The sequence below is a fragment of the Columba livia genome, chromosome 11, assembly GCF_036013475.1.
Source record: "Columba livia isolate bColLiv1 breed racing homer chromosome 11, bColLiv1.pat.W.v2, whole genome shotgun sequence".
NCBI classification, from domain to species: domain Eukaryota; kingdom Metazoa; phylum Chordata; class Aves; order Columbiformes; family Columbidae; genus Columba; species Columba livia.
The window spans coordinates 9,689,416-9,716,470 of record NC_088612.1 but is presented as its reverse complement, the minus strand read 5'-3'; the positions used below and the strand labels follow the sequence as shown (position 1 = coordinate 9,716,470).

Here is a 27,055-nt window from a genome sequence, read left to right as displayed (position 1 = left end):
GCAACATCTTTGTTTGAACTGGGTCTCAACAAAAAAAGATAAAATTTACCTGCCTTTTACTCAGAGATAAAAGCATATCTGTATCTTTCAATGAATTGAGAACAAAATCTCAAATGCTCAAAACTTCATCATGTTGAGTGAGACTTGGGTTTTTCCTTTGTATAGAAGAGAGTATCTGGGAATATGGCTATGCCAGGACTCCAGTTTTTTATCTTTGACATCTCTCCTGTAAATTGCGAGCTCCAAATTTGGCACATGACCTTTCACAACTATGTCTATAGAATTGCCCTTTCCTGAGAAGTTTAAAAGAACATATTGAAAGCTAAAAGAAAACGTATTTTTTAAAGTGAATTCTACAACAAATGTAGCAAGAAATGAAAATCATTGTTGTCTGCAGACATAATTAACTTGATGCACACACTTTGACTGCAGCTATAAAGCTGAAATTGACAAGCCAGCGGATTTACTGCATCTCAACATGGTTTCTTGCTTTTGGTTGCATTTGAGACCGTTACTACTGTGCATCTGACAGCACTTCAAAAAAAAAGCCATGTCATATCCCAGCAGAAAGTGGAGCTCCGACAGTCTACTCTCTGGTTCAGCATTCTGGTGTTTACTAGCTATGTGAGTTTTGCTAGAGGGAGATGTTCTGCTGTTCTCGTACAGCCACAACTCTTACTTGTATGCAAGACCCTTCTAGAAATGAGTGGGTATATGTATAACATTTTGGGTGCGATGTTCTGGAAAGTAAGAGATAAGTGATGCGTTTTGACTTTTCACATAAACTATTAATAAATGCAAGAAGGAAAACATTTTACTGCATTAAATATGTTCACCAAGCTGCTGTAACTGGGTATTTCTACAGTTTAATATTCTATAGCAAGTGCTGCAAACAACTGTTTTATTTGCTTATTGAAAGGAGGAGTCTTAAATCTGAGGCTGCTGTTACCAAAGCCTGATTTTGGAAGAGGCCTGACATGGCCTGATAATAAACTTATTTAGTCTGACTTCAGAAATACTATGGAAATCAACATCTGACCTCCACGGTTTCTAAAAATAGCCATCTTTTTTCAACTGAGGACGTTTTCTCTATTTAAAATCTTGCTTACCTGATGGAAACCACACTTTAATATTTCATATCTTTGCTGCACATAGCCAAAGAACGTATAAAGAGTGGAAAGTCAATCCTGTGCTTTCAGCCTTGTAGTTGCAGCATTTTGTATTTATAAATTCAATTGCCTGACTTTATATCTTCAGAAACTTTTCCCCACTTGCCACACTAAGTAGCCAGTGGGCAAATACTGAGAGGTCAACAGTTGTTTCTCTGAGTCCCTGCTATGAACACATACCAAGGGGTGTTATTGTATTTCCAAAATTGACCTTCGGTCACCAAGCCATCTCCAGGCATGGGAGGAACATGAAGGAAGTGGGTGAACTGTCATTTATTTTGTCTTTCTGCGGCGTGATAAATTTCAATGGCTGCCTGACCTCCATCAGAGTACTAAATGTTGTTTAGAGGAGACAAAATATTATTTAAATGAAAAAGTGCTATCATCTCTTTTTACTGGAGACCAAAAAACACTGTGAATTTGATTTTTGCCAAAATCTCTGATTTGTTTTTGAAAGAAATTCTGATCATCTTCCAAAATTAGGACAGAATCTAGCTATCAGCTTCCAAGATTTATCGCTTGCTTTGTACAACTGCTAGAAAACAATTAGCAAGATACACATGGCAATACAAACAATACAGTCTGTATTTTCTTCATTTTGATTGGCACCACAACCAGTATCAAACATCCAGGTATTGCGAAAACCAAAGTTGAGAACACAGATGATTTGTCTTTGCTGTAATAGTTTAGAAACCGCAGTAAATTTCATACAAAGGAGTTTAGCGAACATAAAATCTCTTCAGAGTGCTATAATTATACCGGTAGAAAAAAACCACAAAAGCAAGAGCAGCATGCTGCTACTGAAAACCACTAACATAAAAAATGCAAATATTACTGAAGTGGAAAGTGCAAGGCAGTAAAAAGTTAAATGCCTGATAAGAATTTACAAGACTTGACAGTTTCAAGGCAACTAAGAAAACGGTGACCCTTTCTTCTTCCACAGCCACTTGTTCAAATGAGGTCAAAATAAAAAACTGCTTCTGAATAACTGTGAAATTAAAACCACAATACTATTTTTCAACAAAGACATGATACCACGCTTACCAACTGGACTGGTACCAGCTCCATTTGGCACTGTGAGGTCAGTTGTTCCCAGCATTCCACCTAATAAAAATAAACCAGAGCATTAAACTGACTTGCTCTCATTACAGTGTTGTATCATTTTGTACTTCAAAACTTAGAGCATTTAAAAAAAAAAAATAAAATAAAGGAAAATGCATCAATACCATTGAGGACTTGTTACTTGTTTTTTTATTGTTTGTGAGTTTTTTAAATTAAAAAACAAAATTAAAAGAGGGTATAAAAGGAAAGCACAATGGTACTGAAATCGCACCTGCATTGCCAGTACTGGGCGGTCTCTGCGGGGCCCCCGGGGACACGTTGCGATGCAGGGTGGTCTGCGGTGGGGAGAGCATGGTCGTGTCCGTTAGCGATGAACTGGCTGCCAGGGATGGGGACACAAGGGAACTCCCCGGGTTACTGTAGGTTAAAGTGTTGGGGTTGGACACTGGAACCGTAACCGACATGGAGAAGTTCTGAGCAGGCAAGCCAGGCTGGAGGAAAGAAGACGAGGGACACACACAAGATAACAACATTAGCGTTAACTATGCTTGCAGGAAGAGCACATTATAAAAATACACATTAAAGTTTGCCAAGAATTATTCAAGTTTTTTTAAAAAAAAGTTAATTATGTTAGTTTTTAAACTCTATTAAGCATACAATCTTAAAACATCCATTTGTCGTAGCATATGGTGTTAAACTTATACATCATGTAAATACAGTTCCAAATGAATTACTCATAAATGTCTAAAACACCAAAAGCTCAAATACAAAAAATTCAAGATCTTCATATGAATATGCAAGCTCAGAAATACAAGATTTACTAGTTAATTTGGATTATTACAAAGCAACAAGCTGAACACGTCTACAAATCAATGAACTGTTGCACCTTCAAAATGTAAGCATAAACATGCACATTATATAGTCAGTTATTACACAAAAAAAGAAAAAGTTAGTAATAACATTTTCTACTAATAACCTTGTCAAAATATTGCTACTAATCTCTCAAACTTTTTCAGACTACAAGTAAACAAATCTTTAGAAAGTCAGTAAGTTCAGCAATTTGAATTTAAACATTTCAATTGTCATTATTCTGAGCAGTGTTCCACAAAACCATGCTTGAATAACACTCCGTGTTTCTTTTTTTCCTAGTCTCATTCTTTAAAATTCTAATTTTTACAGCATTACATAAAAGGCAGCTACTTTTCTGAAGTATATACGTTTGTTATTCAACAAGTATTTGAATCAAAAGCTTAGATGCCTGCCCATCTATGGTACTCATTTGGTTCTGACTAACTTCTTTGGCCTTTGTCTCATTCCTTTCCTTTGACAGTGACGAGCTTCTGAAACAAAAGGGACTATTTTCTTTCACAACTCTCATAATTACTGGAAACAAACCCATGACAAGTACAATTTAAGGGTAAAAGCTGGGTAGTATTTATTGACAGAACAGAGAGATAATAGCTTTGGTTTAGAGGTCAAATGCAGATGACAAACATTCATGACCTAGCAAGTATACTTTAAAATATGCACTTTTGTCATATGCAGCTTAAAATTCGCTTAGAATGATACTTCCGTACAAAAGTTTTGCCAATGTTATAAATATAACAATAACTATACTAATGAAAAAAGAAGAATACATTTTCTATAAGAAATAATACCTCTACTAGTGAGAGCCAATGACAGTGTCCCTGCTGAGGCATTCTAAGAATAATTATCAATTTTTGGCATAGATGGAAGGAAAAAGTATTGAAGCGCAGCGACGTAATGCTAGCAAATCATTCACAGTATCTAACTAATGACAAGCTGTACTGATGTTTTCACAAGAAACTGCTTCAAGAAACTCTTCAATATCTACAAAAAAACCCCCGTTTTTAAACAGCATGCTGTCAAGTAACTCAAACTAAACTTGAAATACCTGAACGTATGCTTTAAACAATGCTAGAAGCTAACAGATGGAACATTTTTTCTGTAGGTTTCTCAACATAGAACTAATAAATGACAGCTTCCCCTCACACCTTACAGCAATGGCTGCCTCTGCCCATCTACGGCACTCATGTGGTTCTGAGTGAATTCTTCGTGCTTTGCCTCATCCCTGACCAGAGAAACTTCTGACACAGACTCACAAGTACTGGAAACAGAACCGTAACCGGTCCAATTTAAGCTATAAATCCAGAACTATAGAGCTAAAAAATAAATGTTGCCTTTTCCACGTTCAGATGTCTACACAGACAATTTAGGCTGTTCTTGAAGACCACAGAGAATCAAGGGAGAGCAATTCAGGTGTAACACCCTGCGAGGTGAGGCCTGAAGGTGTCTCAACACACAAGCGTTCACAAAAGCTTCAAAACAAAGCAAGAACAAAAGATACTGACTTCATTCAAGTATAGAGAACTTGCTAAAAGCGATGCCAGTGTCATGACTGTCAGTTTTGCAGTCAGGTCCCCAGATCCGGCCTTATTGCTCTGAACAATGAAATAATTTCTAGTATCAGCCAGTCATCTGGGGACACTGCTCAACTGCCCCAGGGTCTGTGCCAATTAACTTAGCTAGTCCATTTACTTTAATTGCTACAAGATTTGCAATGTTAAAAAATTCAAAGGCTGTGGCAGAGCCCTGTATGAGTTTTCTTAGAAAATACTTCTCCCTGTAGTATCAACACTAATTGGGTTTTGTAGATGAGAATTGAATTTCATCGTGTACACCGTCATGAAAAACATGTAAAGTTTAGGCTGCTGTTAGCCCCAAACTTTTTTAGTTCTGAAGGCAAGTGACTTATGGCTGCAAAGGGGTTTGGCACCCGGGAGAAAAATTTCAAAGATCTTTTAGTGTCTAAGGAAGTACCTGTTAGAATTTGAACAGCAGTAAGACACCAATCTTTTCAGGCTCCCATTGTGCACCAGTCTTTAGCTTTAAACATCTAAATACCTTCCTACTTCCAGTCTTGAGCAAAACAGATTCCACTGATTTGATAACGAAATTAATCCAATTATATTTGCCTGCTTGTAACACATTGTAAAATCTTGATCAACAGACAGATAAAGAGCTACAAGATGTAAATTAACTATCTTACATCCCACAACAAAATCTATTTTTATAAAAATATTTTAGGTAGGATTAGGCAATGCAGCAAGGCTCCTGAAATTTAGAAATGTTACCCGTGTTCACAAGGTATGAAAAACTATGAGTGCAAAAGAGACGCTAGAAATACATCTTCTTATTCTTTAAGATAACTTTTATTTTAAAAAGATCAAGTATCAGCATCTCATTTTTCCTCAAAAACACATATTCCCTTCTCAAACCATTATGTCCTCTTGTCTTTGCAGTGGTTTTCTGTGGTAAGCAAACGCCATGAAAATTCTCATGCATGTAATAGAAGCACAAACCATACTTTAGTACTCACTGCGATTTTATGATTCCGCATCATATTATCAAACTCTTCATTAATTTTTTTATATTTTTCTTCTGTATGTGGCGTGAGCACATATGAAGTGTCAGGGTCCGGGCTGTCGCACCCTCTGTGTTCCTTCTTGTTCAGAGCCTAAATAATGAAGTTAATAAAAAGGATCAACAAATAAAAAGTAGAGATAAAATAAAAGTACTTACAGGGCCTCGCTTGAAAATAAAATCACTATCTTCATTTAGTTTGCTGAATCTGTCCTCCGATAGTGGACTGTGCTCAAAGTAATCGTCAGCATCAGGGCTCTCACAACCATTAAGGCCTTTCTTTCTTAAGGTCTGAAATACAATTGGAAAATTCACATACAAATCATACTAACTTGCCAAAAAGTTTTTGTACACTACTGAATCATTCAGAGCCACTGAAACTACATGAAACTTTCACAGACAAAACTCACTGTTCAATAGACTATTTCAAAACAGTGGCATAGCACACAAAGAAAAGGTTCATTCAGAGGCACCGACTCTCCCAGGTGCCATCTCCTGGGTAACTTTAACCTACAACCGCTTCATCTCACCAGCGTTCCATGCAAAACCCTTTTTAGATACTGCTTGATGTTGCCTGACATACAAGGAACATTCAAGCCCATGGCAAAGGAGTTAATGTCATCACTGATCATTAAAAGCCAGTATACTGGATCTTTAATAAATTTATTTTAGCATTCTAATTTTAATATTCACATTTTAAAGAGCAGACAGTTAAACTCTGAGAAACACAGTGGCTGAAATTTTCCATCAAATTCAACAACTGCAGTACATTAATATATGTAACACTTGGTCTCAGTCATTTATAAAGGCAGAATATTCCTGCACATCTGTCAACCTGCATGATAACAAGAACCGCAAAAAAGTATTAAAAAAAACGACATAATCCCTCTCTAAAATGACTTAGTTTCCTAAATATGATTTTTTTCAGACTCCTTTAGACTAACTTGATGCAACTGCTTGATTGGGCTACTTCCTGTTTTCTGATGGAGAACTCACATCAACACCCCTTGGAAAAAAAACAAGCTCATCTACAATCTAAGCATCACAAAGGAGCCACTGAAAGAAAGGATGTGAAACTACAGGTCTCCTGATTAAATTTTACGATAGACTTGTATCCCTTGTTGGTTTTCTTTTTCACCCTGTCACACAATCTTTCTTTGCAAGTTCTCATTCGTAAGAAAACAAGATTTAAAATACTGCCTATGGAAAAAATCTTTCATGCTTTTTAAAAGTTTCAAAAGGAAAGCAATACCAATTTTTAACCAGGTACACATTCACTGTACATAAAGCAGCAGCAGGACTATACAGGCATGAGGTAGGTTGTGTGTTTTCTTTTTGTGAGAAAGTATATTCTATGGATTTTACACTAAAAAACATAAATATCAGAAATCTGCAAGCTGACACTCTCAGCACCATAAAGAGACTGCATTTGTTTTCCTAGAGAAGCTATGTTTCCATAACACACTGAATTTCTGATTAAAAAAAGACACAATAATTTTATTTTAGACCATAGTATTTATTAGCATTTTTGCTCAAAGTGCTATCTACCGATCTTTAGTACAATAAAAAAATACACAAGACTTGCTCATTATTCACCATATGCAAAATACTGCCTAATTCTACTTCGATTTTAAAGTGGTACTTGAAAATTCAATTACGCCGTCTGAAATTCTTGAATATCACAGGTCACCATAAGCTATAATTCCTTCTCAAGTTTCTTGGCTTGCTCCGCGTATCCCCCACAGTCTCTGGAACTCCCACAAAAATGTAATCACTAAATCAGCATATGGGAAAAACAGGTGTAGGTTCCTCCGGCACCTGTCACGGCACCGATCCTGCTCCTCTAACCAATCAGCTGGACACGTATATGGACTTGGCCATACAAGGGCCGTTCGGCCTCTCAAGGTCGGAGCCTGTTATCCCTCTCCCAGCCCTTCCTAACAAGTCAGCCCGCCAGTCTCCTACACTTGGATATCAGGAGGAAAAATGTTAACACTGTATAATCTGGATTACACTTAACCCCTGCAACCCACCAAATTCTGTAAATAGAATCCAAATATGTCTTTACATGGCGCTTAGCAGCAACGTGCATATGCAGTGCCCGAGACGGGATTAGAAGCTGTATTTAGATACTGTAAAGATCTCACAAGAAATATGCATAATGTCTATTCCACCTCATTTGATAAGCACAGTAGAGTGATTTTAAGTGTTACAGCATGAGAGTTTCATTAGTGCTCCTTTCCATATTCTAAAACAATCAAGTGAAAGCTTTTAAATGTAATGCTGCCAATTCATCCTCCCGGATCTGCCTGAAAATTATACTCAAAGTAAGTTCTCATATAAAGGAAGAGATTTAGTTGAATATAAAAATGCATCCTTCCTCTCGGCGACTGGTTATTTTTATTTTTGATAAGAAAGGGGTTAACTCTGTTTTGACTCATGAGGAAGGAAAATGCCTCAGTATCTCCTGTTTCAAGATTCTGGAAACCTTCACGCCAGACAGGGTTCCTGTCATTGTGGAAGGATTTAAGCCACAGTTCACTGTTACAGATAATAAGTCTGGGTCTGATATCCAAAGCTCTGTCTCCTTATCACTAAAGCACGAACTGCCACTTTGAGGACCTAACCATAAAAAGCCTGCCAGCTTTATCATTGCCCAGTAACAGAACAGTCCAGCGCTGGTGCTCGGCGGCTCGCAGCGCCGAGCGGAATGCTGGCATCTGTTCACACGGGCAGGCGCGGCCCACGCGACACAGCCCGGCCCCGCTGCTCCCGGCCCGCGGAGCCAACACCGCAACGGGCCCTCGCTCCACGGAAAACACGGAAAGAAAGGCACGGCAACCGGGAATGGGGCTGCGGGGACACAGGGAAGCCAAACCCCAGCAACGAGCGCTGACTCCACCCCCGAGAGTCGAGGCTCTCTACAGCTAAAATGTGTTATTTCTCTGATTAATGCAAATAACTTGCCCTCCCTGAGCTGTTTCCAAAATATTATCCTGGAGACTGAAATTTTATTAACTCTGAAGATGGGGGGGAACACCAATTAGTGAGACCAGAGAATATTCGTGTAAAATGAATTTTATTTCTCAGCTGTGGTACGCAAGCTTGCTTAGAATAAAAATCAGAGGGTTTGCAGTTGAGGCTAATAAGTACAGAACATAAGTTCTCTTATTATAACAAGTGGGGGAAAAGAACACTAGTCTTAAAGTTTTGCTGTTGGATGCTCATTGCAATTATCTTCTGGTGTTAAGTCTTATTTTCTATATCACCTAAGGGACACTGTGTAGCCTTTTGAGTTAATCTGCATTATCTTCCACTTCCTTTAAGACTCAGCTAAAGTTACTGGAAATTGTTCCAATATGTTTGTCAATGCACCGTGTTGTGCCTTCAGTTAACTGGATTAACTAACTGATGAAAGTACTGATTTTGTCAGAAAATAATGCAAAGTGTTTATGAGGAAACAAGGCAGGTATGAAATCGTTTTTTAAAACAATCAAGCAAACACAACAATATAGCTGTGTGACACATGAAGTAAGCGTACGAGTGTTCCATACAGCTGTGGTCGTCCTGATATTGCAGAATGACCCAAAACTTTTACACGCTTTTTTTTTGCTGTGTAAAACTGAAATATGCAAACATTATAACTATTAGTTTAATACTGATTTTAAATTTCTGAATGACAGAGGTGAGAAAACATTGTATGAGAACAGTTGGAGTAGCCACGATGGGTTTAAACATTACATTCAAGCACATGGTAGAAGAGCCCAAATATTTTCCTGAACTTCCCCACACATATGCAAGGTACTTTTAAATTGCACTGGATTTTGCTAATGTAAGAAAAGAATCATGCCTTGGCAAAAAGCATCTACAGAAGAAGGGCTTCTTGCAAAACAACAACAAAATAATCTGCTTCTCTGTGCAATTCAATGTAAGTTTTACTAACACTGATAATACAGATACCAAAGAGCACAAAAATACAATAAAGTTATTTATTGTATGATCCACAACGAAGCAATGATGATATTCTCACACAGACTTACACTGGCTCAATATCCTGGTCAGCAGCAGCTCTGGAAACCAGAAACCGCTCTAATAAACACATATTGCTACCACAGATGAAGTTACATGACAAGCCCCCGACTGCCCTCCTTTCCCATGAAAGATCCCGGGTTTTACTACCCGACTTCGAAAGGACGAGTTGCTAATGGTTATAAGAGCACAACCAGCGTGTTCTGTGCTCTGATTTAGGGAGTGTGGTTAAAAAGCCAAGATGTCTGATATTAGTGATCTGTGCTCCTTACCAACTCTGGCAAAACTGCAGAGAACTTGATTATGTTCATTGTCACCCCAGGAAATAATATTTTTCTGCCTTAAAGTACAAAAGTAGGATGACCTCATATGCAAAAAGTGTAAAAAGTGTCAGTTCATTCAAAACATTTTCAGTGTTGGGTTTCTTGTAATATTACACAAAAAGGAAATGGTTGTTGCTATCAATGCTACCACGTATCATGTTAACAGCTCTATTTTTGCACTTACTACTGGAGCTGGTCAAACAGCAATTTTGTTGTTGTTTCACCCCAAATTATCACAAAAAACACTTCCAAATTTTGACTAAGATTGAAATAAAATGTGATTTCCCTTGGAAAAGGCAAACTTTTCACTTAAAACCAGTGGCTAGTTGTTTCTGCTGTTGCAGTCAGAGCACAGAAAAGCTGTGAAGCAGCACAGATTTGCAGTAAATACTTAAAAAAAAATAACAGTTTAAAAAAGTTTAAGTGTAGTGGATAGGGAGAGGACACCACTACCACTTGCACCAAATTCCAAAGAATCCTCATCCACAGATGCAGTTGCCAAGAGCTCACACAGCTCTGTGCAGGAAGGACGGGACTCAGCATCGCTCTGTCATCTGCGATGGGAATACAGTGAGATCATTGAGGCAAAAGACTGCGAAGCTGCAGTCACACCAATAAAATGCAAAAGCTGTTACCATTACCCTAGGTTGCAATAGTGCCTCTCCTATAAATCATCAGGATCAAAGAAAAATAATTCCCAAATGAGAGATCCAAGGATAGCCAAGAGCTATTTAGCCATCACGTAGCCTCCAGGATCAGTCTCACATTCCATCTCTGCAGACGATTATAGAGATCGATGCTTTAAGGTTATTTTCCCAAGCTTTAAGGGAACTGCTGAAATCTCTGCGGATGCTGTTTGACAAGTTGAGAGTAATAACTGACACCGAAAGTGCAGGATCCTAGAGACCACCCTTACTCCAACTTTGATGTTTGTTCAAGCCTGCAGTAAGTCATTTTTTTCTTATCTGAAATTACAGAGAATTCTCCATTATTATTCTTCATTTAACTTGTTTTTGCTGGGTTGGTTTTCAGTTGTAACAGAAATAAGCTGGTTTTGCAATGTATGGGCTGAGCACACGATACAAAACAGGCAGAAGGAACGGCCTGTCCGTTCTGGCAGCAGCAAACCATTGCCTCAGCCACCACAGACAATCACATCCTACTCAAAAAGCCTCACCTCCTTCCTGAGATATTCACAAAACAAGCGACAAATACAGTAATCACAGCACCAGACTCCCACCCAGTTTTCATTCTTACGTGAAACAGTGAAAAAAATAGGGCACATTCCTTTAACGAAGTTTAGCTCCCCACAACACAGAGACTTGAGAGGGCAAGAACCATATGTATCACTGCAGACTTTACATATAGCAAAAAGTAACGCTGGAAAGATGACAACTGCTTTATTTTTTGCTTCCTGTTACATACTATCAAGAAGGTGAGCCTAAGACCAGGCTGGATTTTTCTTATTTTATAACACAAAATATTTCACTTTCATCACCCTGAACAATACTATGGTGTATCATCCTCTACACATAATTATGTCTCCTTTATTATGTACACAACATATTAAAGTATCCGAGGAGTATTCTTAGCGACTGAAAAGTATTTCTAGCTTTCAAACAGTAGCATTGCGTATACAAATTTTACCACTGTCCAAAATACAAGCAGGAGTGAATCCTAAATGCAGCATATGCATCAAAAGTGAACAGCCAGAGAAAACCGTATCATTCAACTCAGCAACAGTGTTCTGTGTTTGAAGCTCATCAACATTATTTCTGTAGGCTTCAATTTTTCATAGGTAGATATACTAGATTATTTTACGTAACATTTACAAGTTTGTAAATTTTCCTCAGGCTCTATTAATATTCTCAACTTCAATCATTGAAGCATCTGCAAATTTCATTAGGAAGCTGTTTTCCATTCCTTTGAGTTAGGAGGCTACTTGAGTTTAGCCCTAATACAATTCCTTTTAGTACCCCTCCCAGATTTTAAATTACTTTTTGCTATGCTATCAGTTAGAATTTCACATTCTAATTATAGCCACAAAGACATACATCCCACAACAGCACAGTAAAGCAGAGAGGTGACCAGCTTTCAAAACTTCAGTGAAACGCACAGGAGGTCAAATTAGATTACGACCAACATTTCCACAAGCTAAGCAACTTGGAGAGCTTAACTTCTTAAAGAACAAGGGCTCACCAATCTTTCTTGTAGTATACCTTATTTTGGCTGGGGAGCCTAAGTAAAGTCTGAAAATCTCTACATACTCTACTTGTAGCTTACTTAAATAATATTTTCCATACTTGTGCTCAATTAGTAGTGGTAGTTCAAATGTAAATAATTTATATCATGCAAAAATATCTAGACACCAAAAATTCTGAATACAGTACTTTAACATGTTACCATGATTATATTTCTTGGCCAAATACCACAGTATGTTAGGAAAGAACGGAGGCTTAGGATTACTTATTCTAGGGTTTTACAAACAAAAATTACAAGCCTGCCTAGCAACAGGTCATAAAATACAAGGAAGAGCCCTTTAGGGAATGCTCTGCTATGTTCAGATTTAGACAAAGGTATTCATCGTTTACCGATGAAAAATGTTCAGGATTTGAAATTTTATCAGTGTCCCTGTTACATACCACTCTAAGAAAAGACACAGTCTTGTTTCAAATGTTGGAGCACTTCCAGTATCTGGCAAATTTTAACATGTATCCCGAGCTTGCCAAACACGAAAGCTAGCTGTCAAATTCCTCCAAGATATGATAAAGATGGCACTCAGGATCCAAACTCTCATTTATATAAAATAACACATACAAAAGGTTTTTAGACGTGATATGGTATAAAGTTCAACTCTAGCTTGAAGCATCTTTGCTGTGAAACATGATTTTAAATACATAATAAGCTATTACTAATGAATAACAATTTTACGGGCTATAAAATCTAGTCTTCTTTTCATCCCTAGAATATCACACAATCCACTGGACTATAAGATATAGGAAGGGAAGTTCCAGACTTATATTTGTGATTCTTGAGAAACACCATCTGTAAACTGTGGACTCTATAATGCAGTTACTGACCTACAAACAAGCTGGATTGCTCGTTCCTAAATGAACTTCTTGAGATGTAAAACGACTAGTAATCCATTAGCACTGACAATACTCTTTCCACAGTGACAGGCTCTCGAAGTCTGAGATTTGATGCATTTGTCTCTGTTTCACTTTCTATATAGCTTACTATTTATTAAATTTTATATTATACCACTGACCAGGTTTCCATTTCCCCTGTTTCACAAAAAGTACAATCTACCAGATTCTTCCATTAAAGAGCATTAAATTGGCAGTTTAAGTTGATCTTATTCAATCTTTTTATTAAAAACAAAAGACAAAGTAGATCTATTTTCATCTTCAGGAAGCAGAAACTATTCCTTAGCATGTAAATTAAATCTCTTTTGTAGTCCCTTTCAGAGATTGCAGTCTGCAGCAAAGAGAATTAATGTAAAAACCAAGTAAAACACAGTTCTACGTTAGAGATACCTTACAGTACATAAATGCTTTTTTAGATCCTTACTCAAGTGACAACATATTATATACAGGTACACATACATCCTTCGGTACATACCTCTTCACTTACTTTTAATGGTTAAAATATAAATCAGCAGCAGCAGTAACAGACTGGATGCCTCCTCTGAGCAACAGTATATTGCAGATAAGCCATATGGAACATGAAAAGTTTCCAAGTGTAGCAACTCATCTGCATAATATCCTTCAAAATCTTTTGGAAGTTCTTCAGTGAAAATATTGTCTCCTACTCATGGCTCACCAAGAAAAATTTTCTCAACTCTGATTACAATTCAATGATGTAAAAAGAATGGGTTTCTTTTGGTCTACCTGACTACGTTGACCTGAATTTCTCCTTAGATCTTGAAAATGGAAAAGGATAACAAACTATTTCAAAGTCCACGTTCTCCAGATAACTTAGTATTATCAAAACTGTAATTATAACACAAATAGCAACTATTCCCAAATAAAAATTTTATTGGATTCTAAGGATTTATGTGATTATTAAAATATAATTCACACGTAAGATTATGGGAACTGGGTACATTAATATCTATCAAAACAACCTTCAATTACCTTTAATGTTGGTATGGAAATGCCATTTTGTTTCACCTAAAAAGGTGTCCAACTCTATAGCCAAATAGCTAAAAGTATGTATGGGCACATGTGTGCGCTTTTAACAGGTGTGGTGGTTGTGCACACACACACATGCAGGCATTATCCCAGTTCATAATATTACTGTGGAATATTTACCAACAAAAAAAGAGTATCATTGGAAAGAACACTTATTTATCTTACTGTAGCTCCAGGAGATGCATCGTTTTGGGGTCTACTCTTTCGATGCACAGCTTGTGTAAAGTCACTCACTCTCGATTAACAGATGCCACGGTCCTCGCAAAAATATACTCTAACTGTCAATACAGAACTTCAAAATGCACCAAATGCCGCAGCAAAGCAAGGGCTGCAGACAAAATGAGACCAGCACAGCTGAAGAACTTGTTAATGCAAGTAAATAATTATGTATCTGTGTAACTGTGTGCATGAACTCCAGCATTACCAAGCAGTGAGCTCTTACAGATTTTCTTGGAAGAAGATTTTCAATCCCACTTAACACAGTGTCTCCAGAACAGCTACATCCAGAACCAGATCTTTGATATGTGTTTCATGAGCAGTGAGTGTGAGAACTGGACTTTATGTATCTGCCCTACAGATTTCACATGTAAATACATTCTCCAAACGCACTGCAGAATCAGTTCCAAAACCACCATTTGCACAGCTGGGAAATAAATACAGGACTTCATAACAGAGGACAAGCATTGTTATGTAGCTGACCAGATATTGCTTTGAAATTGGGTCCATCTTTTTGAAACACCCTGTATTTCACAGTGGCAATGTTACAATCACACAAAAATTTAACAACTGTTTAATGAGTTCTCAAGTTTTAGTAAGCTTTTTATACATGCTCTACGTTCATTTATGGGCAGTTCATGGCTGCAGAGATACAGTGGTTTCAAATTCAGTCTATCTTTTTGAAACACCCTGTAGTTCACAGGACAATTAACCATTTCATTAAGACAACCAGGTCAAAACCATGGATAGCTTGTAATAAGGAATGATTAAGGTATTTTCTTTCTTTTTACTAATGATATTTGTACCTGTGACACCATCCATTCCCCTTTAAAGAGAGACTAACATAAATCGGGAAAAGAAATTCTCAAAGATAAAAACAAGGTGTTACGAACAACTCGAAATCTTGGTGTGTCACCTAACTGAAGTACAAAGTTATCTTGGTTCTTAAAATACATCCAGATCTCCTATTAGCAGGGTTGTTTCTGCAGAGCTTTTGGTAGACAGGTACCACACAAAGGTCCTCTACCAGTATTCGACACAGATTTCAGACTGGACCTCACAGCGGCAGAGGTTCCTAGAGAGCCATCTGCTTAGATTTGAGATTCTACTGATACACAGCCAAGTAAGCTGTCATTCATCAACCAAGCAATTAGCTTTGTCTGTTAGTTTATTAAAAAAATAAGGAGAACACCACAGCAAATTTAATGTCACAGCTTTAAGATAATCTCAGTAGTATGACTGTCATAGGACTGTCGTAGCACGGAGAGCAATCTGAACAGGAAGTACATTAAATTACTAGCAGTAATCCATCAGCTAAGCACAACCATTGTTAGCAAGGGACTTCAGGAACTACTCATTAAGAAATATTCTAGAGAAACTTCATATATATATATATATATATATATATATATATATATATATATGTATGTATGCTTTAACTAGTGACTAAAGCTGGAATTCATCAAAATTTAGACTATTAATACAGCATGGTAGGTTTAAAACACCAGCATTATTTGAAGAGGTAGAAGAAATCTAGTGCTCTTAACCCTAAAATACTAAATTTAATCACCGGTTTAGATGCAAGGCAAGTGTAGCTTTGGATTATTTGCAGGCCAGCCAAAGCTGTTTAAAAAAAAAAATAAATCTATCCTACTTCTGGCAATTCTTTACATATCAGAAATGAAGGAACCCAAAATTATGTTAAATAGGAACAAAACCTTTTTTCTAGCATTGTCAGCTCTCAAAGTCACCAACAAGGGACCTGAACACAAGCCCTATGGGGAGAGGCTGAGGGAGCTGGGCTTGTTTAGTCTGGAGAAGAGGAGGCTTAGAGGTGACCTCATCACTCTCTAGAACTACCTGAAGGGAAGTTCTAGCCAGCTGGGGATTGGTCTCTTCTCCCAGGCAGTCAGCAATAGGACAAGGGGGCATGGGTTTAAATTCTGCCAGGGGAAATTTAGGCTGGATATTAGAAAGAAATTCTTTCTAGAGAGAGCGGTCAGGCATTGGGATGGCTGCCCAGGGAGGTGGTGGACTCACCATCCCTGGAGGTTTTTAAACTGAGACTGGACATGGCACTTAGTGCCATGATTTAGTAGATGGACTGGAGTTGGACCAAGGGTTGGACTTGATAATCTCTGAGGTCTTTTCCAAACCAGTCGATTCTGTGCGATTAAAAAAAGAAAAAAGGCGGGGCATGTCAACATGAGTCACCAGTGTGCCCAAAGCAATTTCAGCACAGCCAAAGAACTAAGAGATTTTAAAGTAGAAAAATATTACCAAATGCAAGATATGGAAAAACTAATGATAACAGTAAACAACTCAAATAAAATGATTTTGGGGATTAAGTGTTGAACTTAATCTCCCACATTACAAAAAAAAAAAGGTGGGGCGGGGGGAGAGAGGAGAGAGACAGCAGCATAAGGGGGAACTTCTGCTCAGCACAAAATACACAGGTGTCTTCTGCCGCTATATTAAAAACAATTATTTGTTACCTTGACCACATTTTAAACTTTTCAAGAAAACTGTTTCTTCTTGAACCCTGAGTGGGCAATAAAACCCCAAAGCGTACCCTTTGAAAAACCACATTTATAGTAAACACTTTACCAGAAAAAATTAGATTCAATCTACTATACATACACATAAACATATATATTTATATAGCTATGGTTTTGATGAATCATATTCCAGACCACTTCAGTTTTCATGCATTTTCTCTTTTTAAGCTAAGCTAAAAGTGAGATTTTAGTCCTTAACCATACAGAAATACTCCTCAATCACCTCGTAAAAATGTCTCAAAGGCATTTGTGTGCCGCTTACAAATTATTTGAAATGTTATATGCAGTATAATTACATTTACATAATCATTTTGCAAATCAAGTCCAATAATGCCTACATTTTCTCAGCATCATGAGCAGATTACAAAGTCATTTCCTTACTTCACTGAAAGCATTTCTAAGCTTCTTCCTTCTTTTAAATATATACCACTTATATCCACAGTGAGGTTCATGCTATCGGGGGACAAAACCAAGTGGTCCAAACAACACCACCATGTAATAACACTATTCAGAGTACTCAGATATATTCTTGTATCAGCTCAAAGCTTTTTGGGTTTTTTTCCTTTTTTTCTCTCCCTTAAGTCCAGGTCACTTCCCGCTACTCCCCATCTATCAAATACAAAAGAATAAAAAACAACATTAACTAACCAGCACCGTCAACCTTCCCACAATCTCTAGTGTGTGCCTAAACATCAGCATTCATGGTATCGCTGCTCAGCCCCGTCTCGGTTCTATAAAGCTGTATTGAAATTTCATGTAAACTTGGAGGTTTTAGTCATCTACATTAAGCATCAGTTTTCATTTTCAGCTGAAGCTGGTTATATTCTCTTCCTTTTTAAAAATACGTTCAAAACCTTATCAGTAACTTCTGTTATGAAACACTGCCAAGAAATACACTTTCAAATGCGATCCAATTTCCACCACCTTACTTTTTAGCTTTTAATAGCAGTTGCTTGCCAAATTGCAGACACCAGGTATCCAGCAAGGAAGGAAATAGGATCAACTAACTGGACATCTTTCTCATCTAATTTTACATATGTGCATCCACTTATACTGAGATATTCCTAATTGTTCGATTTCATATGGAGTTCACTCCAATTAAAAAAAATAGAAGCTATGAACCAATTCAAGTGCTACCAAAATCTCGTAACATCCTATGGTTAACTGACTACTATACTGAATGACACACCAGTAACAGTTCAAAATACAGGTTGGTAATCCATAGCCTGGAAAAGAAGCAATGCTGAGGAGGTGGAGAAGACTGGATAAAAAACAAAATCAAAAAGATTTTGGTTTATAAACATAGTGTTTCAACACCAACTTTTCTGTTTATTCTCCCCACACTGTTCCACTTGTCTCTTGGCATATGCTCCATCTGGCTGTGGAGATGCATCTGCTTCTTTATGCTGCAGGCTCTCCATGTACAGATGAGCTCTATGTGCTTACTCAAAGCTGGGATCTGACAATTGCATCTCTGATACTACAAATCTATGACTAAAGAACACGTATTGCTCCTGTAACAGCTCTTCATTAAAATTTTGTGAAAAGGCAGAGAAACAGAGTGCCCATTTGGTATTTTAATGCAGGGTGATGCACTGAATCCAGGTTCTGTAAGATTCAACTGGCTTACACACACTGCTTTCTGTCTTGTTTATGTCAAAACTATGACATGAATGAGTATGTTTACAATAATTACTTGATATTATTTAGGATAGATTTTTTAAAATACTTTTTAGTTGTGAATTCTATTACAGATTGTGTATTTCAAGGGCAGCTGTCAATATGTGTGGTGTAGGCCTTAAACAGCACCTTATGGTGTACTGAAAACAGCATTAAACTATACAACACAAAAGAGGCTCATCAGCTGACACCTATCCGGAATTCTCATGGGCACAAATGCTAACTGGCAAAGTAGCTCACGTTTTGGACAGGTTCCTAAAAATCAAATCACCTGGGTTTGATGAGGTGATAAAATGGAACGTGTACACCCCACCCACCCACACCCAAGCACGGGCCAAACAAACCCTGCTTTGCTGTGGCTCTCAAGGAACATCTAAATGTGGAAAAGAGACAAAAGGTTGAAGTAAACATGCAAGAAGGGCCTGCCTTCAGCTCTAGACTCCCAGAAAAATGGAGGCTGGAAGAGAGGGAACAACCGAGCAACCACTGCTTTCTGAGGCCCTTCTGAATGACAGAGGGACCCAACATGGAAGCTGCAATAATCGCAACACCCCCTACACTAAAGAAGATTGAGTACGAGTGCCTGTTTGTTTCCCTCTCTTCCTTTGATTTAAAAAAGAGATGAACACTCAAAGTCTCAAATTGTCTTATATATATTAAAACATTCTGTTGACCATATGGATATAGAATCCTGATAAAACCTGAAATCCTTCCCATTTTACTCTGCAGAAGTACTCTACTTGTTTCTTCAGGAAACATAATTACTTGCTGAGAATAATGCGTTACAGAAAAAAAGTCCATGAACATAAAAGCATGAAATGCTGTAACACCTACAGCAAGTCCTTGAAATTACAGAGTAGTTCAGAGTAACAGTCTTCAACTGTGCCATCACAGTTTGTAAAACCAAATACATGAGCCTAATATTTCAAGAATTCAAAGCGCACACTGAATGAAAATTTCACTTTTTTCAATATTCCTATATGGTCCACCCAACATGTGCAAGAGCACTAGATTTGACTCGCATAACTATGAAAAAATAAGACAAATGAAACATTGTTGTACAACAGACCAAAACCTCTCTCATCTGATGCGGAAAGAATCACATTCTTCAAGAGCAAGAAACAAAGAATTTTTTAAATGACAATTTGTATTTCCAAAATCATATTAAAGGGTTATTTTGGAATATCAACAGAAGATACATTATTTCCTTTCATGAGGGTTAAAGGAAGCATTCCACTCACCACCTCTGAAGTAAATACTGTAGGAAAAGGTCGGGAGATCACCAACCATAAGCAAAGTTTCACTGGCCTCATCCACATCAGCTGTCTTCACCTTCCACATTACAGAGGGATGCAGAAATTAACTTAAAAAACCCACTAGAGCAATTTGTGCCTGATAAACAAGAGAATTTTTTTGCAGGCCTGTGTATGCTCTGAGGATTTTGAGTGTTTCAAACAATCCTGTTTTCCCTATTCACCTCTGTTTTCCAATGCTGCAAAACAGAAGATGACAGAGGTTGAGTCCCAGCTCAAAAATGCCGCACATTATCCTCTCAAACTGGTTACAGGCTGTTGCAAGATGATCTCTCCTTATTTTAAAAGTACCAAACAGCAGGGAAGGGACCATCCTCAAGTAGACTACTGATAGGTAAAAAGCTAAGCTTACATTAAACTGAAATCCTGTAACCTTCAATACCAGTGACTCAGAAGTCTATGATTCTGGCAAGATGGTTGAAAAATCGTATTCCTTATACCCATACCAGTTACCAAATAGCTACCAAAGAAAAAAATATATAATAACAAAAACCCATGGCAAGAAATAGGTAAAAAGTCAACAAGTTATTGATAGGTAGACTGTTTAGAAATGGAATGGAAAATCAGGGAGGGGGACAAGGAAATATTACAGAAATTAAAACCAAAAATGGGACCAAGAAAAACACATAAAAGAAACAAAAAATTTGAAAAAAATAGGTACAGGGCAGCAGAAGAGCATTCACATCTACAGTAACACAGAGTGAAAGGCATAAGAGCACATATTAAAAAATAAAAAAGCAAGTATTCATTTAAGATGCCAGCGCTCTCCCTCCTACTGTGTTTTCACACAAAGGTTCCAGCAGCAACAGAAGATACCAAGCTCTGGGCATATCAAAGCAATTCCTGTGCCAAAACTAAACAGGAGGTAACTATAAGGGGAAAACGTCTCATCAATTTCACTTAATCACTTACAACATTGCCATCTACCCAGTACTGAAAATAAGTAACAGTAGATTTGTTTCTTCCCTTATACAGCTTTTGAGCTACATAGAATTAGCTTTTCTCCTAGCACAGCAAAAAATTCCCTCCTGCCATGCGTATCAGGAACACAGTGGGTCAAGACTAGGTTCACGGTGAGCCTACATCACAATAAATACCATCTGTCATATTCAAGGAGGCAAGTGAATTACTAAAATGTTAATTAAGACATATACATCAGCTATTACTCCATAAAATGGAATTACTTATTCTAAATTGGTTTAGTATATATTTGCCAGATTTCTAGGGGTTTTTTTTGTCATTTTTATTTGTTAAAATTGTATTTCTACGTACGTGCAATGAAGAGAAACCATTTTAAATTATTCTTTCACAATGTTTCCAAAATGCTGGTGCTGTAACTTTACCTCTGTTGTGCCACAAGCATCTGCCAAAGGTGAAATTAAACAAAGCCGTGAGCTTTTGGCAACTTGCTACTGCTTAAATACAGGGGTCTTACTCTTCCCCCACGCTCCTCCCTACCTATGCTGTTTCTGTCGCTGCATCTGCTCCAAAGCACACCATATTCACCACTGAACCAGTTCAGCTCTGGTGTAATGCAAAAATGTAGATAATTTTCTACTGAAAACGAATGTTTTTCTAAATTAAAGACATTTCTTTCTTAGAGTGGGAAGCAAGCCATCCAAACCCAACCGTGCATGATCTCTCTCAATTGCCTAAGGAACACCAGCTAACAGACTACAAAGTTACCATAGACACGCAGCAAATCTGAAATGGAATCAGTTGCAAAAAATGAAACTGTGGAGTATCTCTCTGAAATACTGTACACATTATTTTCTTCCCTGGAATCCAGCAACAAAACTTCACTCTACCTTACATATACTGAGCTTGTAAATATTTAATCCTACCAGAACTGAAACTTAAAGAACGTAAACAAAACCATGAACGTAAACAGAACCATGCAAAAAGGTACACACTCGCCACTCTGGATAAATAAATTTTTACTTGGGGGGGCCAGAATCAAGCAGACTAAAGAGCACAGAAGACTAATCTGAAAAGCCTAGGAGATGTACTCCTGAATTATAGTATGTTTGAAAAATGAAAGTAAAGCCCCAAATGCCACACTAGTATACTACTAGTAAACCTACAGAGGAAAATAGAAAGAATCTGCAGATGAGTACTTGCATGTTCCCCCAGAACAGAAACCACATATGCACTTGGGTACTGTATTTTTTTTTTTTTTAATGTAGTTGCCAGGGGTCAAACGCTTGACACCAGTGAAAAAACACACCAATAAAAACTCCCAAAAACTACAGGCAGCCTTGCATAGAAGTTATTTTGGAAGAGGTTCTTGCTCCTCATGATGTGATGAAGCACTGTTACCGCAAGTCATAACACAAAGAGGCCTCAGATGCAGAACAAAAATCAGCCTCACTGACTTGCCTGCCTCCCTGTTTCGAATTCACATCTGTCACAGTCAAAAGCTCATCTTGAAAGAATGAGGTTTTCCTTTCCTCTACAGTGACTAACCCTTCTTTATACTAATCCAGTGACTAAGTAATACTCCTCCAACTCTTCAAAGCTTGTATTATCCCTCTCATTAGTACTCAATGCTGAAGACAGAAGTTGGGGAGGTTTCCTTTCTGATCATAGAAGGCTGTTGACAAATTAGTAGAGAATCTTCTCAGGAAGCAATATAAGGCATCTGTCTATTTCTCAGTTCTGTCAACCTGATTTTTATCAAAAACTTATTTAGAACATCAGCTAGTATCCTCCTTGTACTCTGTGATCCCCTTGGCAATAGACTCTTCAGCTATACAAGGCTAATCGCTATTCCTAAATCATTCCTGAAAAGCAAGGCATCCGTTCAGAAGACAACTTCAGAATTTAAATGAAACACTTAAGTCAGCCACCTGCTTTGGTCTATTTACAGGACTAGTGGAGACATGACTCTTATCTGAAATGCAGTTACAGCACAGAAAGGCTCCAATTGCCAAGAAAAACCTTGATTTCTACTGCACCTAATTTAGAAATTATGTACTGGAAAGAGTTTCCGTATAAAGCACAAGCTTAATAAAAGTAGACGAAACCAATACCTTGGAGTAAATATATCCATGCTATTCTATTACTGCAGAAACTGTTGTCATTCTGCTATGCTTTAACTGACAAACAGAGTGACTGGACAGCAAATTGAATTAAGTTCATTTGCTCCACAGATTCATTTATTGTGTGTGGTTTTTTGTGTGGGTGGTTTTTTTGTTTGTTTGTGGTTTGTTTGCTTGTTTAGTTTTTGGTTGGTTTTTTTATTTGTTGGGGTGTTTTGCCTGAACAAGGGGCAGCACAGGCTGTGGCTGATCTGATCTGACCTGAGTGCAACATTTGACAGGTAAAGTGGCTACTACCTCAGAAGAGAAAAGGGGCCAACCATAACTGTCTTTGAGGCTGAGGGCACTCTGTGGACCTTATTCTCCATCCAATCGATTTTTTTTTGACAAAAACCTTGAACACTTCCCCCTTTCCCTCCCCCAGAAAAACAACCATCCTTCACACCTCTATTTCTATTTGCCAAATGTGGTTGAAATCAAACCTGTTTCCCAGAAACTGGCAGGGGGTGGAGGGCAGATGGGAAAACAACATGGCTGTAAAGACAACTTATTGCTTTAGAGAAACCAGGCTAAAAGCAGTAGTTTACATTTTATGACAAGGTTTTCAAGTTATTAAATAAATTTGGTTAAAATATCTTTTAATACTCTATACTGCTTTATACTTGAGGTATTAAGGAGATAAGAAAACTGATGTGTCTTTTCAAATTGTTACCTCAACGATATCTGAGTTGGTTCTGCTTTCATGGGGCTCGTTGTATTCTGTGTATTTAAGTAGAACTTTGTCCATATCAGTGCTGGCATACTGAAAGAGTTTGTTAGAGCTGTTAAAAATGATGAGTGCTATTTCACAGTCACAGAGTACACTCAACTCATATGCCTTCTTCATTAATCCAAACTTCCTCTTTGTAAAGGTGACCTAGAGAAGAAAGAATAAGATTTTTTTTTTTAAACACATGACAACAAAATCGCCCCACACTGTCTAACTTATGCACCCCCTCCCCCAGATTCACTGGGCCTATGATTTTGGAAAACCTGGATTAGCCACAGTAGCAATGGAGGTAATAAACAAAAGACCAAGAAATATGAGTATACGGAATTTCAGGTATATTTTGGTAAGCACAGTTCCCCCTAAGTTCCTGTGTAATGTTTCTAACTTAGAAAATTCTTAGGGTTTAAAGACCACTAATAACAGAGCCTCTTATGAGTCTGGCACAATCCATGTTCAGATGAAGAGTACTTACCGTAACCTTTTTATTCAACCCTTTTAAAGCACATTTGGTGAGAAGCTCCATTAAGATACAGGATTATCTCTGAGACAATTTTATTTAAGTGCTGTAACACATTCAAGGTTCAACTAGGGTAAGCAGATCTTTCTATCTACTTATTATTTAACAATTATAATACATTAGTAAGACAAGATGCCAAAAAAATCTGGCAGATTTGACTTTAATGCATCTTCTGTTAATATCTTATTTTCAGTGATCAATTCAACACACTGACCATGCAAACCTAAGTTTTACTGGGCTGTGATTTTCCCAAATGCAGGAAATCTTACTATCCATATATAACAAGATACAGCCACTTTTTAAAAACAGAGGTTGTGTAAGTCTCCTAGCAGTTCTGTCACTTTACACATGCCTTCTTTCACAAAACTTAGTATATATTTATCCTGTCTTGGATGAGACATTACGAATAACTTAGAATTCCTCTGGGGATTTGAGGAAACTATTTTTTTTTAATAGCTTTTGTTCTTCTTCTGATACTTCAATTACAAGACACTTGTTACTCAAGTATGAGCAGGTATAGACAGGTACTACTGTTTAGCTTTTGTCAGGAAAAAGGCATCATAAACAACATGTGTGTGTATTAAGCGAAAAGACTGAAGGCTTAGTTCCACTGAGGACCTGTATGACCCTTGGCAGACAAACTTAACTTCTGAAATGTTCTCTTTCTCGCCTGCTGTAAGACTATTTTACTTGTGAGATTTTTTACATGCAAATTTCTCAGCCAGCATCAATTTCTCACTCTGTGTTTGCACAGTGCTTAGCACAAACCCCACTACCACTGGAGTCCAAGCCTTACTTCAACACATATAGTTTATTATAAACTCAGTCTTCATTTATCTTTTATTTTTTTTCCTCTTGCCACTTAGTGTGCCATTTAGGACCACACTAAAACCAAAAATATCTTTACTGCAGGCCAATGGCTTCCTCAGCACTATTCTAAATACTGCTTAGCAATATGAGGCGAGGAGGAGAGAACAAAGACAGCTAGACTGAGCTCCTTTGATATCTAATTTACTGTACTTTATTCTCTTCAGCTTAATGAAGATAAATGTCCTGCAGCTCATTCAGGCAGATAAGACTGTTTAATTAATAATACAATGATGGTCTCATAACAATTGTAACCCCCCAGAGTAGTGGTCTATATATTCCATTTTGAGCTAACATACAATCCCATCAGAAATAAGATGCTTCTGATAAAACTACAGCTTCTCTTCTCAAGTAAATTACATGAACTTGCTCTGCAGGCAAAGCTCTATCCCATTCTACTCATTTTAAAACAACAACAAAAAAAATTAAACATCATAATAAACATCTAAACAGGACATCATATGCATGTTCTTGAGTGACCTACTAACCAGCTATGTGTGCCACAAAAATCTGACAGAACACAACTGAACTATATTTGGCAAAACAAACCCTAAAAGCCCTCCTTACCTGAGTCAACGAAACGAATTCTCAGTAGTCAATTAGTACCTAATAAATATGCATCATGGCATCTGACTACTCTATATACTAGCTATCAAAATCATGGGACACCGGTGGGGTTCAAGAACACCATCAACACCTCTACACATTAAAAAATTGCTTCCACTAACAAAAGCTACTTAAATCTCTTTAAAACCTTTTAAAAACAAGATGCAGTATATTATAACCTCTGAGTTTGACCACCCTAATTCCATTTTTAATTTAGAGCCTAAAGTCTCTTCCTAGTCACAAAAAAGCCCCAAAAAGTGATAGCCAAAAAACAGCCAAAACCAAAACTTAAACTTCAATCCCCATATTGTGCTTTAGTCACAGCCATGGTACAAGTGGGATAAAAACTGATATGAATGCATGAATTCTCCTCCTCTCCACTGTTCCAATCTGAACAATGAGATGGAGATCCAAAAAAAAAATAAAAAAAAAAAAAACAAACCAAAACCAACCCCAAACAAACACAAAACCCAAACTTCTCCCTGACAAAAACCCACTACATCAAAGTCAGGGTATAGTAGAATGTTATTTGTATTTCAAGCAGAACAGAACCAAGGTTGTCTAATTTAATCCAAATAAGTTTAAAAAAAGTGGGGAGAGGGATCAATTTCCACCTCTTCAACTTGCCTGAAGTTCTAGAGCAAGATCTGAAAGAACTGAAGTTATTAATTCATCTGCTTTTACTACATCTACTTAAGACATTTATCTACATCAAACATACAGTCACTATGTGATTAAAGCTGTTCAAACACAATACTTGGCTTTCTCCCAAACTTCAATAACACTTCTCTTGCTATATATAGTCTTCTCAGAGTTTACGCTACTTTAAAGTGATACAGGGAGAAAAACAATCCTGATTTCACAAACAAAACAATGGGCTCTGAGCTGCTATGTCGGCAGCAAGACAACCCCATGGGATTTTGACACTACCCCAACATCAAGTTGGGGGTCAGGAGAAATTTAAAAAGCAAATAAAATACTATAAATACATTAAAACAACTGAGGAAGCCAGGGTGCTTCAGCCTGAAAGAGGTGCTTTAAGAGAAAATAAGGCAACGTGGCAGAGGTCAACAGAATAACAAGCAAGACGGACAGACTAGACAGGGAGTGACAGCTGCCTCTTCCATGCAAGAGCTAAATAACTAGCAGAGCTATGACTAAGGATAAATGAAGAGGTGTTTCTTGAAACAACAATTTCCTATAGGTAACAGAGCTATAGGAAATCCTAGCCAAAAGATCTTGTAAATGCTGCAACCTTATAAGGGCTT

General features: G+C 37.5%; 1 protein-coding gene across 12 annotated transcripts in view; it reads right to left on the bottom strand.

Annotated features, from left to right (window-relative positions):
- Nucleotides 1-27,055, bottom strand: part of MEF2A (myocyte enhancer factor 2A) — an 83,863-nt gene that overhangs the window by 21,831 nt on the left and 34,977 nt on the right. For 5 of the 12 annotated variants that reach the window (XM_065076686.1, XM_065076683.1, XM_065076684.1 and 2 more), the window contains 4 exons: nucleotides 23,741-23,944; nucleotides 5,835-5,966; nucleotides 2,503-2,722; nucleotides 2,214-2,273 (listed from right to left, as the gene is read on the bottom strand). In XM_065076686.1, coding sequence (XP_064932758.1) covers nucleotides 2,214-2,273; nucleotides 2,503-2,722; nucleotides 5,835-5,966; nucleotides 23,741-23,944 — 616 coding nt within the window. Of the gene's footprint in view, nucleotides 1-2,213; nucleotides 2,274-2,502; nucleotides 2,723-5,631; nucleotides 5,770-5,834; nucleotides 5,967-23,740; nucleotides 23,945-27,055 lie in introns of all 12 variants that reach the window. The other 7 variants (XM_065076677.1, XM_065076680.1, XM_065076679.1 and 4 more) reach the window with 2 other exon arrangements.